At 41.6% G+C, this 14,720-nt stretch overlaps 1 protein-coding gene across 3 annotated transcripts in view; it reads right to left on the minus strand.

Moving 5' to 3' along the window:
• The window catches only part of CTSO (cathepsin O), a 106,347-nt gene that overhangs the window by 20,471 nt on the left and 71,156 nt on the right, over window positions 1–14,720 (minus strand). For 2 of the 3 annotated variants that reach the window (XM_029614557.1, XM_029614640.1), the window contains one exon: window positions 8,395–8,558. The exons of the other annotated variant lie outside the window; for it this stretch is intronic. In XM_029614557.1, coding sequence (XP_029470417.1) covers window positions 8,395–8,558 — 164 coding nt within the window. The remainder of the gene's footprint in view (window positions 1–8,394; window positions 8,559–14,720) is intronic. 3 annotated transcript variants of the gene reach the window in all.

Below are 14,720 nucleotides of genomic sequence, written 5' to 3' on the forward strand. Positions count from 1 at the left end.
TTAATTTTTCGGGAAGTCTTCCCCACATATAGTTTTTCACACGGGCAGCTAATTATATACACAACCCCCTGAGAATTGCAATCTGTGTCATTATACAATTGATAAACTTTCTTAGAGAAGGGGTATACAAATTCAGTTGCAGTAAAAGTATGGTTTCACACTATACAATGTCCACATGGTTTATGCATTCCTGTACTTGACCCAAACTCCATGTCTGAGTACGTTGAATGTACTAAAGTGTGTGTAACCAATACCTGCTAAGACTTTCTGAATCAGGATTGAAAAATAATTCAGATTTTACCCGATTGCCATAGAAGCATACCACCAGGATTTAAGAGGCATTCCTATTCCTCAGCAGTCTACAGCTGCAAGAATCATCTTCGCCCGTAGAGAACCTCCTATTCCTTGGGATGTAAATAGAATTCTAGCTCAGCTCATTAAATTACCTTTCGAGCCTCTAGCCAGAGTAGAACTAAAATGTCTTTCCTGGAAGGTTTTATTTTTGATAGCTGTACCTTCTGCCCACAAAGTAGGTGAGTTAAAAGCACTCATTTCATGTTCTCCATATACCCAAATTTTAAACAAAGGTGGTTTGAAAACTCATTCTAAATTTCTGCCAAAAGTCTCAAGTTCACTTGAATCAATCCATTGTATTGCCAACAACCGAAACCATGTGCCAATAAAGGTGAACAGGCTCTTTATAGCTTATACTGCAGAACAGCTTTTTCTATTTGGAGAGATCAAAGTTTTACAGAAAATCTTTACACATGTTCATCTCCTTCAACCCAGTGAAAAAAGGGTTAACAGTTACAAAACACATTTTCTACCTAGATTTCTGATTGCATTTTTTATTGTTATAATCCATGAGAACATCAACTTCAAAATAAGATAAAAGGTCATCAGGACAGAGCTGTGGCAGCATCCTTAGACCATCTCTGCTCTGCTTCCAGAGAAGAAATCTGCAAAGCTTCCATCTGGTCTATTATCCACACCTTCACTACTCATTTCTGCTTAGAAAATGCTTCATGTCAAGACAGCAGTTTTGGCCAAGCAGCTCTCTAAAGCTTATTTAACTAATTCCTTCCACTCTCCCCTAGCCCAGAGATAGGCAATGTGGGTCCTGGAGTGCCAAAAACAGATCTGGTTTTTAGAATATGCACAATGAATGCAGTATATACACAATGAATGCAGTGTATGCAAATATATCTTATGCATATTCATTGTGGATGCCCTGCAAACCAGACCAGTTTGTGGCACTTTAGGGCTGGAGCTGCCTACCCCTGCTCTAGTCTCTATCAATGCAGATATAAAAACATACTTATTGGCAACCCTCAGCTTGGGTTCCCCACTTTTTTGACTGATTACTGTTCTGCTTGCCCACGGAGAAAGCAAACTTGCTTACCTGTAACAAGTATTTTCCATTGAGAGCAGGACAAATCCAGTCCTCCTCCTCTGTACAGTTGATGGCTTTCTTGCTATAAAAGAGTGAGGATAATCACATGGCAGCAGCTAGGTGGGAAAACCCATGCTGCTGGCAAGCCTACCCGATGTCAACCCAGGCAAGCCTACCCGGATGTCAACCAGACATAGCCTTGCTCCCCTTCCTTCCCCCTACCCTCTGTAACTCTCCCAGCCTCCCCTGCCTCTTTTTCCTCCGCCCCCTTGAGAGGAATCTTGGAAATGATGTAAATTAACTCTCCCCTGTATAGCTATCTTTTTAAGAAATTGCTGCATATTGTTCTCTTTGCATTCCGATTTATTATGGTTCCTTTCTCTTCTCGCTCTACTGCCCTATCCTTTCCAGCTGTGCTCGCCCCTGCCCCCTCTCCTCCCTTTTCTCGACTGCTCCCCTCTTCCCCCACCATGTTCATTGTATTTTCTGCCTTTCTAAGATTTTTGTAAACCGGCCTGATGTGCTCCACAAATGTCGGTATATTAAAAGTTTTTAAATAAATAAATAAAATAAATAAATGCTCATAAAAACCTTCTTGGTTTTTCTGGGTTCCCAGAGAACTCTTCCATTTCAGTGCTGTCGTACGATGTCATCCACTTGTGTGACTTATTTTTCCTGCTTTCTATGGAGAAGACCTTTTAAATTTTAAATAAAGGGAAGCATTCTTTAGAATACCATCCACCATCAGATTGCTGCAGATGTTGCAGAGATGCTTTATATATTAAAGGGAAGGCAATTTTGAGAAGCCATTTACCTGGGTAAACTGGTTATCTGAAAACTTCTCATTCCTTACTTGGCTAAAAGTACGTACAAGGATGAAGAGCATACATGCCCCTAGCCAGGGACAAAGTAGATTTCTGTGGGGCCGCGTTTATGTCAGGGGAGAGAAATAACGTGCATGGAATCAATTTTCAAATTTACATGTGTTTTTTTCAAGAGAAAAAGGATGTGGAAATGGCTAAGGGTCCTTTTTCCAGGGGCATTTTTGAAAGGGAAAGTATGTTAATATTTTCTGTTTCAGAACTGATGCAAAGCAGACTTTTCATTATTGAAGGTACTTTTGAAAATCATTTCCATAAAGGACAATGAAGTTCATGTATAGTAGATATTGAAACAACATTGTCTAAATTGTTGTTTTATGTCGTGCTTAATAAGAAACTACAAAAGCCCTCCACAATTTTTATTCTTTTAATTTTTAATGTGCACTAATTCAAAAATAGCACATACTAACTTGAAATAATGAGCAATAAGTCAAATTAAAGTGCACTATTTTTAGTTAGTGCACACTAAAAATACATTTTACAATAACAATTGTTAAAATTAAACTAAAGAAAGCAGCAATAAAAAAACAAAAATTAAAGAAAATGAAGCACATCCCTAATGTACATTGATAAGACAGGCTAAGAGAGAATTTAAAAAGAAGTTGGCTGTAGAGGCAAAACCTCACAGTAAAAACTTTTAAAAATATATCCGAAGCAGAAAGCCTGTGAGGGAGTCAGTTGGACCGTTAGATGATCGAGGGGTTAAAGGGGCACTTAGAGAAGATAAGGCGATTGCAGAAAGATTAAATGATTTCTTTGCTTCAGTGTTTACTGAAGAGGATGTTGGGGAGGTACCCATAATGGAGAAGGTTTTCATGGGTAATGATTCAGATGGACTGAATCAAATCATGGTGAACCTAGAAGATGTGGTAGGCCTGATTGACAAACTGAAGAGTAGTAAATCACCCGGACCAGATGGTATACACCCCAGAGTTCTGAAGGAACTAAAAATGAAATTTCAGACCTATTAGTACAAATTTGTAACTTATTATTAAAATCATCCATTGTACCTGAAGACTGGAGGATAGCAAATGTAACCCCAATATTTAAAAAGGGCTCCAGGGGCGATCCGGGAAACTACAGACCGGTTAGCCTGACTTCAGTTCCAGGAAAAATAGTGGAAAGTGTTCTAAACATCAAAATAACAGAACATATAGAAAGACATGGTTTAATGGAACAAAGTCAGCATGGCTTTACCCAGGGCAAGTCTTGCCTCACAAATCTGCTTCACTTTTTTGAAGGAGTTAATAAACATGTGGATAAAGGTGAACCGGTAGATATAGTATACTTAGATTTTCAGAAGGCGTTTGACAAAGAACATAAGAACATAAGAAATTGCCATGCTGGGTCAGACCAAGGGTCCATCAAGCCCAGCATCCTGTTTCCAACAGAGGCCAAACCAGGCCACAAGAACCTGGCAATTACCCAAACACCTAGAAGATCCCATGCTACTGATGCAATTAATAGCAGTGACTATTCCCTAAGTAAACTTGATTAATAGCAGTTAATGGACTTCTCTTCCAAGAACTTATCCAAACCTTTTTTGAACCCAGCTACACTAACTGCACTAACCACATCCTCTGGCAACAAATTCCAGAGATTTATTGTGCGTTGAGTGAAAAAGAATTTTCTCCGATTAGTCTTAAATGTGCTACTTGCTAACTTCATGGAATGCCCCCTAGTCCTTCTATTATTCGAAAGTGTAAATAACCGAGTCACATCTACTCGTTCAAGACCTCTCATGATCTTAAAGACCTCTATGATATCCCCCCTCAGCCGTCTCTTCTCCAAGCTGAACAGCCCTAACCTCTTCAGCCTTTCCTCATAGGGGAGCTGTTCCATCCCCTTTATCATTTTGGTTGCCCTTCCTTATGAGAGGTTTCTAGGAAAAGTAAAAAGTCATGGGATAGGTGGTGATGTCCTTTCATGGATTGCAAACTGGCTAAAAGACAGGAAACAGAGAGTAGGATTAAATGGACAATGTTCTCAGTGGAAGGGAGTGGACAGTGGAGTGCCTCAGGGATCTGTATTGGGACCCTTACTTTTCAATATATTTATAAATGATCTGGAAAGAAATATGACAAGTGAGATAATCAAATTTGCAGATGACACAAAATTGTTCAGAGTAGTTAAATCACAAGCAGATTGTGATAAATTGCAGGAAGACCTTGTGAGACTGGAAAATTGGGCATACAAATGGCAGATGAAATTTAATGTGGATAAGTGCAAGGTGATGCATATAGGGAAAAATAACCCATGCTATAATTACACAATGTTGGGTTCTATATTAGGTGCTACCACCCAAGAAAGAGATCTAGGCGTCATAGTGGATAACACATTGAAATCGTCGGTTCAGTGTGCTCCAGCAGTCAAAAAAGCAAACAGAATGTTGGGAATTATTAGAAAGGGAATGGTGAATTAAACGGAAAATGTCATAATGCCTCTGTATCGCTCCATGGTGAGACCGCACCTTGAATACTGTGTACAATTCTGGTCGCCGCATCTCAAAAAAGATATAATTGTGATGGAGAAGGTACAGAGAAGGGCGACCAAAATGATAAGGGGAATGGAACAACTCCCCTATGAGGAAAGACTAAAGAGGTTAGGACTTTTCAGCTTGGAGAAGAGACGACTGAGGGGGGATATGATAGAGGTCTTTAAAATCATGAGAGGTCTAGAACGGGTAGATGTGAATCGGTTATTTACTCTTTCGGATAGTAGAAAGCCTAGGGGGTACTCCATGAAGTTAGCATGGGGCACATTTAAAACCAATCGGAGAAAGTTCTTTTTTACTCAACGCACAATTAAACTCTGGAATTTGTTGCCAGAGGATGTGGTTAGTGCAGTTAGTATAGCTGTGTTTAAAAAAGGATTGGATAAGTTCTTGGAGGAGAAGTCCATTACCTGCTATTAAGTTCACTTAGAGAATAGCCACTGCCATCAGCAATGGTAACATGGAATAGACTTAGTTTTTGGGTACTTGCCAGGTTCTTATGGCCTGGATTGGCCACTGTTGGAAACAGGATGCTGGGCTTGATGGACCCTTGGTCTGACCTAGTATGGCATTTTCTTATGTTCTTAAGATTGATATTGTGCTGCAAAATTCATACTGGCAAACCAGCCAAAACTGTTGCAGGAACGGGGATTTAGACTTTTCCTAGATATGTAGCTGTTTGGGTTTTGAGGTGTTGGAGTGGATTCTTGGGTACTGCGGTGATGGCCACTCTCACGGGGAGGAGCCCCGTGAGGAACCGCAGTACTAGGCTAGACTCTATACACGCAGACACAGAGAAGTTGTATTTATTGTACAGCTCGATGGTACTGCCCGAGGAGCAGACAGCAGTGAAGGTAACTCAGTGAAGTAGTCCAGGGGTCTTCAGCAGAGGAGACCACTCTCACACTCGAGTAGGTGATAGGCTGCGCGGCACTGCAGGGACAGGTCCCGGATGTAGACACAGAGCGCTGAAGCTGAGACAGACTGAAAGGGTTAGTACTCACTGAAGCAGAAGCTGTATGGTTGAAGGTCCTGGCAGGCAGAAGTTATTCAGTGGCAGGCACCAGATTAGGGAGAGCAGGCCCTCGAGGAGCGAGTACCCGATATCCCAAGATAGGTACCTGAAATAGAGCAGAGGAGTGGGTACCCAGGTTAGTGAGGAATTACCCCGAAGGGCATAGAGAGCTTCCTGCAGCAGCTGGGAAACGGCAGAGCAGCTTAGACCAGAGGCAATCCAATCCAATCCTTGCTAATTCAGTTTGTTAGCAAACGAAGGGCAGGCTAAATACCAGGATGTGATGACGTCACTCGGAGGGGACAACTCCGATGTTTCCGCCATTATGTGGATAAAGACGTGGGTGGCGTGTGCACCTTAGGAGACCCTCAGGAAAATCATGGTGAACACCGTCACCGTGGCCTATCCGGGGACACCGGAGAGAGCGGCATGAAGATGCGGCAGCAGCCATCTTCCCAAGGTTTGAGAAGAAAGGTGAGGCACAGAGGTCGAAGCCATCTGAGACCGACGGATGCAACAGTAGCACCTCAGAGTCAACTTTCTATAACACAATATTTCTACTAGAATTTTCTAGAAAGTCCTGAATTTGAGTGAATTGAGTCCTCTGTTACAGTAACGCTATTAAATCAGTGTTTTCTAACCAATGTGCCATGGCACATTGATATGCTTTCAAACTTGATCAGGTGTGCCATGGAAAAGTCACTACTGCCTGATGCTCAGATCCAGACCAGCACCTGGGCTCCGCTCTCAGCACTTTGCAGACACAAGCGACACTAGTAGTGGCTCTTAAACTTGTAAGAACTCCTTTTTGAGAACATATGTAATCAGGCATGTCTCTTCTTCCTAGCGATAGCATGATCCCCCAAAGTAAGGTAATCTAGGAGTCTGATACAGACTGCTTGCAAATGACATTCAGTTATTTCTTCCTGTATTCTCCTTGTATGATGCGCCGATTATAGTGTTCCAATGTCTAACTGCTATCAGGAAATGACAACAACTCATGTTGAATTTAGGGGAAACATGAATCTACTGTCGAATATCCATGAGTAGATTTCCGTCTTCTAAGATTCCTTCATCCCCTTCATCCTTTCAATTTGGAATGGCTAATCCCAGTTTTCTAACATGTAAAGAGTTTAGGAGTTTTTCTTGAGCCTAAATACAAGTTAAGTCATTTTTCAAACTGTGCACATTGCAAAAACTTACATCTTTTTTAACTGCCCCTGATTTCCAGATCATCCTCCAGGCCTTATCCATATCAGGTTTTGGCTACTGCAGCTTGATCTATATTGGATTACTGGTAGCTGCAATAAAGGCCTTGCAGGAGGTGCAGAACTCAGATGCCAAGGTACTAACAGAAGTTGCCTTGAGGGAACATATCACATCTGTGTTATATTCTCTTAATTAGCTTCCGATACAGTGGCATGTTCAATTCAGGATTGTATCCCTCATCCATAGAGCAATGAGTGGGGATACTCCAAACTGGGTCAGCTCAGTTTTGAAAGATATATATAAACCTCTTAGAGCACTGAGATTGTAAACTACTACTGGGACAGTGAATTAGGACAATTCACCAGGGTTTCATCCCCAGTAGTGGTTTATAAGATCCTAGGAGCAAAATGTGTTAGATGTGCCTCCTCTTGACAGAGTAGGTTAGTAAAAACATGGGAGAGACTTTTTCGGTGGCTGAGCCTCAGCTTTGGAATTCCCTTCCTGATAAAATGCAGGCAGAACCATGATTAAAGACATTCAAAGAGAGTCTAAAAACCGGTGATGAATGGAACATTCATAACTGATTTATGTACACCCTACTAGCAACAATTTTATCTTGTGCATAAATGATACATGTTCTGCCATTTTCTGATTGTCGCCTGTTTGAATCTGATGAGTATGCTTTGTACTCCTCCTAGAATCATGAACAGTACAGGTTAGATATGTTCTAAATAAATAAATAAATAATGCACAACATGCAGGGCACGGATAGCCGAGACCCACTTTGTGCAGTACAAACATTGCACACAGCAGCTCATCCCCCTCTGTCTTTGAGTCCTTCTAGTCTCTGCCTCTTCCCCAGACTGAATGAGACAGGAAGAGTGTGCATTGAGCACTGGATGTGATTCATTCTGAGCATTGGGAGCAACAGCAATGGAGGAACTCTGGCAGCTGCATGTGATATCCAGGGTTAACTAACTGAGCTGGCTGCCTGCACCACAGCAACTTCTCCCTTCTCCTCCATTTTTATAGAGAGGGTGCTGGGTCCATTTTGGAGGGTTCATGTGTGTCTTCGCCCTCTCTCCCCCTTTGTTTTAAAATTTGGAAGACAGACTCGTGGGCACTTCAGTGCTTTCCTAGCTCTTCTTTTGGTCATATGAGTCTTCTTATCTACACTGCCTTCTCTATGGAAGCTGGTATGCCACACAATATTTTTGTTAATGTAGGTGTGCCTTTGGCATGAAAAGGTTGGGAAACACTGTATTAAATATCAAAGGCCCACATAGATTTTTATTTAATCCAAAAGACCTTCTAAGCATCTTTCATTTCCCTTTCTGAATATAACGATATACAATGGAAAATAATGCTAGCATACTATGAATCAAATGCAGCAATGCTTTACCTGTTCTGTCAAAGCCCGTAATGAGAACTGCATGATTTGCTTCTCCACTTGAGCAGTGATGCTGGATGATGCCACCAAGATAGTCCTGCCAACTAACTGCATTCACTATCACTGCCAAAGGACCCAGATCGAGAAGTTGTGCCATCATTAGCTCTTCACTGTCACTGGAAGAAAAGTTAAAGTGACATATCAAAGTTGAATCATTAAGGAGAAATTACTATTTACCTGATAATTTGCAATCCTCTAAGGAAGGCATCCAATTCACACCAGAGGGTTATGCACTCCTACCAGCACATGGAGATGGAGTAAAGTTGACTTGCTGATGTCACTGACATACAGCCCTGCCCCGACATCAGCCTGCCAGTATCTCTAGAAAAGCCAAACTGTGGACAAACTGAATATATTTGAATGTGACTATTAACAGTTAACCACTCATGCTTCCAACCAACTGGGAAACACTGAGCTTAGCAAAAAAGTTAACATCAATTAATCTTAGGGGCTGGGTATGTAACTACTTATCAGTCCTTCAAATGAATGTTCATAAATAACACTCTTCATTGTTCACATATAAAGGATGAACTAAAAGCAAGTAGGCAGCCCAGGGTGGATTGGCCTGCCTTCCTTCGAGGAAAGGAAATTATCAGGTAAGTACTAATTTCTCCTTCCTCTGCATTCTGTTGGGGATCCTAGTGATATACTGATGTCACTGAAAAGGCTGTGGTTGCCATCTTCATCTGCTGGTAGGATGATATAACTCACATGTCTGGATTGGTCTTTGCATTGGACATTTATCAAAAGAAAATCTTTTATAGGGTCAGGGAAGCCAGAATGAATACCTAGGAATCCCAAATCACAATAGGCATCTATGTAATTAGATTAAGGACTTTATGCACTAAATGTTTCTCCTATTTTGTGTCTCGTGGGGGGGGGAGCTTTGTGAAGTATGTCCTAAATCACAAAACTACCTTCATGCAGCATGTTCACATGTAAATGATAATGATGAAAAATAAACATTACACTAAATGTAGATACAAATAGTAAGCTTACGCACTATTCTCCCTTTATAAAACCGGGAGAGATTGGGATTACAGATCCATGTTAATTTATGGAGAGCAATTTTCAAAGCTTTTCCTGAGGGTAAACAGTGGATTATCTGCAGTAAAATCCCACTAAAAAAGTACTCATGCTGTTCACAGCATAGGCACATTCACCCGTTTTCAAAAACAGGATAGGTAAGCAAGAGCAGGGAAGAGGAAATTCGTGTGGAGCTTTCATTCTGAAAGCCCTGCATGGACTTTTCATGGGTACATTTCACCTGCTTGAAAGTAGGAGCCAATGTACGCAGCTACACTAGACCTCCTGTCCCCTCCTAGTCAAATTTTAAAGGGAAATCCTGTGTGGGGATCCTAGTGATATGCTGCAATGGTATTGAAATGAACTTTAACTGAAGAGGTGTTGAAACCTGAGGACAAGAGAAAGAAGAAGTACTGAAAAGTCCCTTAGGTCACAAGAGAAGGAATCCAGCTTGCTAGTCCTGGACCATGTCAAAAACCTCATCCACCTGAAATTGTAGTATGTTTTGACTGAAGCTTTCCTAGTTGAATTCAATACATCCTCCACTTCCTTAGCTAGGAATAAGAAGGAGACTACTGGGTGTTCAACATCCATGCTTTTAAGGCCTGCATTGGTATGTATAGATTGCAAAGCCTGCTATTCTTCTGAAAAGAGTCAATGGAATTGGAGATGGAACTCATAGACAGATGAGAGATGGATATCATGCTCGTCAGGGCAGGCCAAAGCTATGAGGATTACCTCTGTCTTGTCCTGAAGGACCTTCTGGACATTCCTGGTAATAAGAGGAACTGGTGGGTATGCATAAAGAAAACCTGCATTGAAAGCTGATCAGTAGCTGCTTGGTTGCATAGAGCAGAACTTCTCAACCTTCCTGTTGCCTTCTGAGGCAAACAGGTTGATTATCGGTGCTCCCCCGCAACCCCTTGATCTAAGGGCCATTCGTCTGGCCACAGCTCTCTGCTGAGATAGTCACTGATACTAAGTCACTTGGAAATGGGCATTGTGATAACCGGTCCACAGATTTGGAGGGCTTCCTCACAGAGGGTGTACAAGTACAAGGCCCCTTGCTTTTTCACATAGAACATGGCTATCTGGTTGTCCATCTGGATCAAGATTCTCTTTCCCGAGGGTAGGTGACAGGAAACTCTCAGAGCATAACAGATGGCTAGTAGTTCCAGAAGGTTGACTTCCAGAGGACTCTCCACTAGTGACTATGACCCCTAGGTCCATTCAGCACCAGTGGGCCTGATTTTCAAAAGCATCTGTATGCTTAAAACTGGGTTTTATTTGTGTAAATGCATTTTACCAGTATAAATGGGCTTTTATAACATAAGATTTGTAATACTGGGTCAGACCTTAGGCCCATCAAGCCCAGTATCCTTTTTCCAACAGTGGCCAATCCAGATTTTAAGTACCTGGTAGGATCCCAAAAGGTAAACAGATTTAATGCTGCTTAACTTAGGGATAAGCAGTGGTTGTCCCCAAGCTCACCTTAATTATGGACTTTTCTTCCAGGAGCTTGTCCAAACCATTCTAAAATTCAGGTACACGAACAGTTTTCACCAATTGCTACAAAGTATGCCATTGAATTATTAATAGGTTTTAAGTGCACTTAACATGGGTAAATGGCTTTTGAAAATTGCTACAATAGTATTTACATTTACGTGCATAACTCCTTTGAAAATTCATCTGAGTGTGCACTCCTCACCCCCTGGTAAAGACAGTGATGGATAGGGTTATTTGGTACACTGGAATGCATAGTGAAAGACCCATAGCTAGAATTTCTGGGTTCATCCACCACTGAAGAGATGCTCTCATCTCTGGAGATACAAAAGTTAAAAAAAAAGTTAAAAAAGTTAAAAAAGTTAAGTCCCAAAAGTTAAAAAAAGTTAAATATAAAAAAAATTTAAAATGGGCCTGTGGCTCGCAGGTTGAAAACCGGATGCTCAATTTTGCCGGCGTCCGGTTTCCGAACCCATGGCTGTCAGCGGGTTTGAGAACAGACGCCGGCAAAATTGAGCGTCGGCTGTCAAACTCGCTGACAGCCGCTGCTCCTGTCCAAAAAGAGGCGCTAGGGATGCGCTAGTGTCCCCAGCGCCTCTTTTTACCGCGGGCCCTAATTTAAATAAATTAACTTACTGAATCGCGTGCACAGGACAGTGGGCGATTTTTACTGTATCGGCCGGTTAGCGGGATAATAGTTGATTAAACTAATCCCACTATCTTCAGAGTACCTACTGAAGACCATACATGTGCAGATGAGTCACAGAAATTATGTACACTGCTGTGGCCAAGTGCCTGGGAAGAACCAGGATCGAACTTGCTGATTCCCAGTCCTGCTGTAGAAAGGACCTTGCCAGGCCCTTCAAAATTCTGGCTGTATAGATGGGAACATAAGAACATGCCATACTGGGTCAGACCAAGAGTCCATCACGCCCAGCATCCTGTTTCCATCGTGGCCAATCCAGGCCATAAGAACCTGGCAAGTACCCAAAAACTAAGTCTGTTTCATGTTACCGTTGCTAGTAATAGCAGTGGCTATTTTCTAAGTCAATTTAATTAATAGCAGGTAATGGACTTCTCTTCCAAGAACTTTTCCAATCCTTTTTTTAAACACAGTTATACTAACTGAACTAACCACGTCCTCTGGCAACAAATTCCAGAGTTTAATTGTGCGTTGAGTGAAGAAGAACTTTCTCCGATTAGTTTTAAATGTGCCACATGCTAACTTCATGGAGTGCCCCCTAGTCTTTCTATTATCTGAAAGACTAAATAACCGATTCACATCTACCCGTTCTAGACCTCTCATGATTTTAAACACCTCTATCATATACCCCCTCAGCTGTCTCTTCTCCAAGCTGAAAAGTCTTAACCTCTTTAGTCTTTCCTCATAGGGGAGCTGTTCCATTCCCCTTATCATTTTGGTCGCCCTTCTCTGTACCTTCTCCATCGCAATTATATCTTTTTTGAGATGCGGCGACCAGAATTGTACACAGTATTCAAGGTGTGGTCTCATCATGGAGCGATACAGAGGCATTATGACATTTTATGTTTTATTCACCATTCCCTTTCTAATAATTCCCAACATTCTGTTTGCTTTTTTGATTGCCGCAGCACACTGAACCGATGATTTCAATGTGTTATCAACTATGACGCCTAGATCTCTTTCTTGGGTGGTAGCACCTAATATGGAACCTAACATTGTGTAACTATAGCATAGGTTATTTTTCCCTCCATGCATTACTTTGAACTTATCCACATTAAATTTCATCTGCCATTTCGATGCCCAATTTTCCAGTCTCACGAGGTCTTCCAGCAATTTATCACAATCTGCTTGTGATTTAACCTCTCTGAACAATTTTGTATCATCTGCAAATTTGATTACCTCACTCGTCGTATTTCTTTCCAGATTATTTATAAATATATTGAAAAGTAAGGGTCCCAATGCAGATCCCTGAGGAACTCCACTGCCCACTCCCTTCCACTGAGAAAATTGTCCATTTAAGTCTACTCTCTGTTTCCTGTCTTTTAGCTAGTTTGTAATCCACGAAAGGACATCACCACCTATACCATGACTTTTTACTTTTCTTAGAAGCCTCTCATGAGGAACTTTATCAAATGCCTTCTGAAAATCCAAGTACACTACATCTACCGGTTCACCTTTATCCACATGTTTGTTAACTCCTTCAAAAAAGTGAAGCAGATTTGTGAGGCAAGACGTGCCTTGGGTAAAGCCATGCTGACTTTGTTCCATTAAACCATGTCTTTCTATATGTTCTGTGATTTTAATGCTTACAACACTTTCCACTATTTTTCCTGGCACTGAAGTCAGGCTAACCGGTCTGTAGTTTCCCGATCGTCCCTTCAGGTACAATGGATGATTTTAATGATAGGTTACAAATTTTTACTAATAGGTCTGAAATTTCGTTTTTGAGTTCCTTTAGAACTCTGGGGTGTATACCATCCGGTCCAGGTGAAATGCCTTCTCCTGAAGCAAGTCTATCCAGGCTCCTATGAATTGAATTCTTTGAGACGGGATCAAGTTGGACTTGGAGAGGATGACCAGGAAACCCAAGGAGTGGAGAAGCTGGATGGTTGTTTTGAGGGACTCCAGGGCTCCTCCTGGAAATGGACTTGTCGCCAACCAATTGTCCAGGTATGAGAATACCAGGCTCCCTGCTGAAAAAACTGTGCAGCTATAACTGGTAGACATTTTGTGAACAATCTTGGGGGACAGAAAGGCCAAAAAAAAAAGCATTTTGTATTGCTAGTGCAAATCCATCATCACAAACCTAAGAAATGTCTGGTGGGTGGGGTGAATGAGAATGTGCACATAAGCACATCTTTAAGATCCAAACCACACATGCAATCCCTCAGATGAATGAAGGAAGAATTGTCTGGGGAGCTCACCTTAAACTGTTCTTAAACCAATTTGTTCAGCTTCCATAAATGCAATCCCCCTGACCTTCTGGGGATTTCAAAAGATTGGGAAATGAACACCTGCCTTCTACTGAAAGAAATACCAGCTTCAACTGTAGTTGAGCAGACTTGGAGAAATTGGAACTGAAGACTGACATCAGTGGGTTTGGAGAGACGAGACAAGTGTAAATGGTAGCCATATTCCACAATTTTCAGGACTTACTTGTCCTTTGTGCACTGGATTTATTCTGAAAAGTAAAACTGGATCCTTACCCCCACTAGAGAAGGCAGGCCTCAAGAGTGTCAAAAACTGGACCCAGGCTTAAGCTGCAACTGCTGCTGCGCTTTAGAATGACATTAAGAACATAAGAACATGCCATACTGGGTCAGACCAAGGGTCCATCAAGCCCAGCATCCTGTTTCCAACAGTGGCCAATCCAGGCCATAAGAACCTGGCAAGTACCCAAAAACTATTCCATGTTACCGTTGCTAATGGCAGTGGCTATTCTCTAAGTGAACCTAATAGCAGGTAATGGACTTCTCCTCCAAGAACTTATCCAATCCTTTTTTAAACACAGCTATACTAACTGCACTAACAACATCCTCTGGCAACAAATTCCAGAGTTTAATTGTGCGTTGAGTAAAAAAGAACTTTCTCCAATTAGTTTTAAATGTGCCCCATGCTAACTTCATGGAGTGCCCCCTAGTCTTTCTATTATCCGAAAGAGTAAATAACCGATTCACATCTACCCATTCTAGACCTCTCATGATTTTAAACATCTCAATCATATCCCCCCTCAGCCGTCTCTTCTCCAAGCTGAAAAGTCCTAACC

Source organism: Rhinatrema bivittatum, chromosome 1 (assembly GCF_901001135.1).
Source record: "Rhinatrema bivittatum chromosome 1, aRhiBiv1.1, whole genome shotgun sequence".
NCBI classification, from domain to species: Eukaryota; Metazoa; Chordata; class Amphibia; order Gymnophiona; family Rhinatrematidae; genus Rhinatrema; species Rhinatrema bivittatum.